This window comes from Perognathus longimembris, chromosome 2 (assembly GCF_023159225.1).
Source record: "Perognathus longimembris pacificus isolate PPM17 chromosome 2, ASM2315922v1, whole genome shotgun sequence".
NCBI classification, from domain to species: Eukaryota; Metazoa; Chordata; class Mammalia; order Rodentia; family Heteromyidae; genus Perognathus; species Perognathus longimembris.
In genome coordinates this window covers 65107975-65113324 of record NC_063162.1, presented here as the reverse complement: position 1 = coordinate 65113324, position 5350 = coordinate 65107975, and the positions used below count along the sequence as shown (strand labels likewise).

The window sequence follows — 5350 nt, the reverse complement described above, 5'->3', positions numbered from 1 at the left end:
CGGGAAAGCGGCACCAGCGGATGAAAAGGGGCCGCCCGCACCACGCCGCCTGCCGGGGCGCCGCCAATGACGTCACCTCCGCGCCAGCCGCCGTGGCGAGCGACTCTTCCGGCCGCGAGGTCGCAGCGGGTGGGGCGGGGCGACGTCACGGGAAGCTGCGCGCCGGAAGCGAGCCGGACAGCGCGGAAGCCGTGGGGGCGGGGCCCGGAGGCGATGGGGGGCGGCGGCGGCGGCCGGCGATGAGCGGCGGGAGCGCGTGAGGAGCCGGCGGGCGAGGCTGGGGGGCCCCGGAGCGCGAGCCGCAGGGCGGAGGGCGGGGGCGCGAGCACAGCGGGCGGCGGCGAGGCGGCAGCCGAGAAGATGGCGGACGGCGACAGCGGCAGTGAGCGCGGCGGCGGCAGCGGCGGCGGCGGCGGCAGCGGCGGCGGCGGCGGCGGCGGCGGGCAGGGTGGTTTCCAGCCCGCGCCCCGCGGTGGCGGCGAACAGGAGACGCAGGAGCTGGCTTCGAAGCGGCTGGACATCCAGAACAAGCGCTTCTACCTGGACGTGAAGCAGAACGCCAAGGGCCGCTTCCTGAAGATCGCTGAGGTGGGCGCGGGCGGCTCCAAGAGCCGCCTCACGCTGTCCATGGCGGTGGCGGCCGAGTTCCGCGACTCGCTGGGCGACTTCATCGAGCACTACGCGCAGCTGGGCCCCAGCAGCCCCGAGCAGCTGGCGGCGGGCGCCGAGGAGGGCGGCGGGCCGCGGCGCGCGCTCAAGAGCGAGTTCCTGGTGCGCGAGAACCGCAAGTACTACCTGGATCTCAAGGAGAACCAGCGCGGCCGCTTCCTGCGCATCCGCCAGACCGTCAACCGCGGCGGCGGCGGCTTCGGCGCGGGCCCTGGGCCCGGCGGCCTGCAGAGCGGCCAGACCATCGCGCTGCCCGCGCAGGGGCTCATCGAGTTCCGCGACGCGCTCGCCAAGCTCATCGACGACTACGGAGGCGAGGACGACGAGCTGGCTGGAGGCCCGGGAGGCGGCGCCGGCGGCCCCGGAGGCGGCCTGTATGGGGAACTCCCGGAGGGCACCTCCATTACGGTGGACTCCAAACGTTTCTTCTTTGACGTGGGCTGCAACAAGTACGGAGTGTTCCTGCGCGTGAGCGAGGTGAAGCCGTCCTACCGCAATGCCATCACCGTGCCCTTCAAGGCCTGGGGCAAGTTTGGTGGCGCCTTCTGCCGGTATGCGGATGAGATGAAAGAAATCCAGGAGCGGCAGCGGGATAAGCTTTACGAGCGCCGTGCTGGGGGCAGCGGCGGTGGCGAGGAGTCCGAAGGCGAAGAGGTGGATGAGGATTGAAACGGCAGCTTTCCCCATCGGCCTCCCCAACCCCGCCACCACCTCCCCATATACCCCTGGCTAGTTCCCATTCCTGCTCATTCCCCTGTGAGCTAGTGGAGAGGGAGCCCGGGAGGCCGCCGAGGGAGAAAAGAAAAGAAAAAAAACCAATAAAATAAATATATATATATATAGTTAAGAGAAATAACCATAAGACAACAGTCATGGACAATGAGAAAAGCAGTAAAGTTCCAGAAATTGACAGCAACCTGCAAAGAGGACAACAACATCTCCTCACCTGCAGTAGTCTCAGCTTCTGTTTCCCACCCAAGGTTCCTAAACCCATCTGGATAAACCTGAAGGGGATAGATTTCCAGTGTCTGGGCCCCCAAACACGTCTGACTTACCCAGATCCATGTGTGGATAACAATTGAATTTGTGTTGTACCTGGGTAATCTAAAGTATCTCCAGGCCTCGCCCTTGCAGTGTCTGTCCCTTCACATTCATTGTAATTAGCCTTTTGGATGGAGATCTTCATGGGCCTTCTTGAAAGAGGCCTTTGCAGTTACCCAGTCCTGAGAGTCCAGGTTTATGAAAAGGAATGCAGCTTTACACAATCATGGACAAGGCAAAAAAAAAAAAAATTCAAGAAGCCATCAGCGAATCAAAAGAAATTGGATTTTTTTTAAAAAATGGTTTTGCATGGAACTTGGCCCCGTGTCTTTTCTTTGCAGAACTGTTTTCCGGGATGTGAAAATTCAAAGGCCAATACTTGAACTAGAGAATTCATTACTAAAATAGTTTAAAAGTTTGGCAAATTTTTTTTCCAAAAATAAAAGATATTTTACATTAGGAGTTGCTGAGGTAGGCACAAGAAGTCAGGCATAAAGCACAAGGCAAACTCTTTGAGTAGATGGGTTGCTGCTCACTAAAGTTCTTCCCTTGATCTCTAAAGGCGGAGGTCATTACCAAGAAGTGGCATTGGTGTGAATGAAAGCCAGATCCTACCAGATCCTATGGCTCTACCATATGAATGAGCCAATGAATTATGGCTAATTTGGCTGTTCCAGCCACTGGTTGGCTGCATTTTAAACAGTAAAACTTGATGATTTTCTGCAAAAGGAACAGTGTGGCTACAAGCCTGAGCTTTAATGGAATATACATCCTCACCGAGAAGTTGGAAATAACCAAAACTGAAGTCTTAATTCATCTTCAGTTTAATCTGTGGATTTGTTCAAATACTAAAGATCCTCAGGTCCAGAATTCCAGCATCATTTATTCTTTTAAAATAAATTTTTAAGAACTTGATCCATCATATTGGTACCTCACAATCAAAGTTGGCAAATGATGGATGAATAATTCAAGCAGTGCACCTGGTGGAAGCTGAAATCCATCTGAATGGAACTGACTTGAAAGTGAATATGCTGACTATATCCTGGAAGCATTTTTATACCATCTTGAAATTGCAACATACTGGCATTGGCCAGTTTATCCAGCTGTCTTTCAAGAATAAAAGTTGGGGTTTTCAAGGATCGCCTCTTCTATATTTTAAATGGATTTTCAGTAGAAATTTTTACTAATCAAGTTAATCGCACCCCATCAAAAGGTATTTCTAAAAATGTCACAGACCTAGGAAACTTTGAATTGAATGGGAGCTAATGTTCTTTCCAAAGTTTTCAGGTATTGTTTGTGTGACACCTTCTCAACTAGGAGGCAAGTAACCCCACATCCACAATCTTAGTATTTTTTTTAACTGCATGCCTGCCCTTTATTTGAGCTGCCTTTTTAATTTATTGCATATCCTTTTTATTATCTTATTTTGGTATTCAATCTATACAATCTTTTTGTATTTATTGGGAAATAAGTAATATACAAAAAGGTCATTTTCATGTATTTGTGGCTGAGAGGGAGGGAAGTACTTGTGTATATAAAAATTAGGCTTTTTTAAAAAACTAGACTATGATTCAGAATATTATTGATCTTAGGTTCAAAAAAGTGGAAGAGCCACAAACATTGGTGCCCTTTTCAGACTATTTCTCTACTCTCATCATTCATAGTAGAATTTTTAAACAGATTTTTCTTAAGCTTTTCTTTTCAATTCTTCTCCGTTGCAAAGAATGTTTCCTAAATTGTATGGGAGCAATAGTATTTTTGATGTTTTAATGACATCCGTATACTTGTACTGTATTTTGTACCACAAGGCAGCTGTTTTCAATAATGTCCTGCTGTATTTACCTATGTGTTTTGAGTGTTTTGTTTCTTTGCTGCGGAGAACAAATTCCTAGTTTTAGTAAAGGAGTTGAGAAGCTAGCATTCGGCTTGCAGAAACTGTTTAAGTTTCAACTCTGAGGCAGCAATGAAAATTAAGGTTGCAGCTATTAGTTGATTGCTGTAACTTTTTCATTTTCAAACCATGTACAATTCCTGTATAGGCCAACTTGTTTTCTTGCTTCAGTGGTGGTTCTGTTGCTCAGCTGCAGTGAGCCAGTTCAATTTTGCAAAGGTGCAGTACCTCTCCTTTTCAAGGGGGTGGTTTATTAATCTTTTTTTCTTTTCTTTTTATTTGGCTGAATTGCAGTAACTAGCCTTGCCTTTCTATTCTGTAGAAATGACAGGGTCTTCACAATCCTTTACCAGTGGCTACTAAGCTATAATTAGCTGAATAGAAAGAATGTGGAAGTGGTCTGAGGCGTATAGAGTTTATGCCAAGAACACTACCATATATGGCATCAGCTTTGGTTACCAGAGAAATTTTCTTAGTCATTAGACCATATAACAGTTATATATCATATGTAAGTCTTTAGATATCAATTTGAGAATCCTCCAAAAAAAGGAGCAAAGAATGCGTAAGCTATGTGTTGGCAAAAGTAATTTATATTAAAATTTTGACCTGCCTGTGTAAGATTAAGTGGTGAATGTCCTAGTGGTGGGTTTTTAAGTCTTAAACCAATCTCTGAGGTTTATTTCTCCTGCAGGGAGTGTTTCATGGCCTCTCTCTTCTACTGTAGGAAGATTGCAGAAGGATGTGGATTAATTGTAGCATTTCACTGATCCTCATTCCAGTGACAAGGGACAATAGAAATCTGCAGAGCATGGAGATTCATTCATTAATACTAGCTTATTAAAGGAAGCAGTCTTTGTTCAGTTTAGATAATGGCATTCTACAAACTCTGGGAAACAACTAACTTTTTAAATTTAGTTTTTAGCTGCTACTACAAATGCTTTAGAGGTTGCTTTTAAAATTTGGCAAACATCCCAACTAATGAAAATAGTTACATTCCTTAGAAGTAAGGAACTGAAACTCCTTTTCAAATAATTGAGGTTTATTTCAAACTACTGTAGTTACAGAGATGAGCCAATTTTTTTTTCAAACAGTCAAAAGAATCAGTCTCTGTGAAGAGATACTGCTCTTGAGATTTCCATTGTCCCTTCTCATCATTTCAGCAAGTGAAATGGCAATTCTGGTGAGCAGACTTTTCAGTGCATATGCTGCACCAAGCAAAATGTCAGTCTGTATGGCACCAAAACTCAAACTGAAAAGCAAACCAAAAACCCAAATACCCTATGGAACTGTTGGAGGCATGTAGGTGGTACAACTGGCTGTAGCTGTGGTGCACACATGGCTACTTGTCGTGTCATTTTCCATAATTATTTACTGCAGAATGATTGAGAGGCTTTTGGTGCAGGCAGCCATTAACCTCCTGCTTCCTTTGTTACCTCTGGGTCACTTTGCAGTAAATTGCAGGTCCTTTCAAGAGATTCAAGCTTCGGTTTTCTCAAAACAAAACAATTATCTTGTCTTATCTGAAAAAATGCAGGGTTGTGGGCAAAAGAGGCTGGTTATAATAATGCCCTCATATTGAGTGGTCTGTAAATGGCTGCACACTTCAGGCACTATAGTTGCTGAAGATGCTTAAGTATGACCTTGACTGGCTTTATGGGGTGTAGAGTGTAATCTACACAAGGTGACTGTGCATCTACCTTGCTCTTGAGGTAGATAAAATTAAGCTGGAGTGTGTAAGCCATGCACATA

General features: G+C 46.7%; 1 protein-coding gene across 1 annotated transcript; it reads left to right on the top strand.

The window, feature by feature from the left end:
- Nucleotides 1–250: 250 nt before the first annotated feature.
- Purb (purine rich element binding protein B) lies at nt 251–2849 on the top strand. Its single transcript, XM_048339372.1, has one exon. It carries the CDS (start codon nt 361–363, stop codon nt 1336–1338), a length of 978 nt encoding a protein of 325 aa, XP_048195329.1. The 5' UTR covers nt 251–360; the 3' UTR covers nt 1339–2849.
- Nucleotides 2850–5350: the final 2501 nt, after the last annotated feature.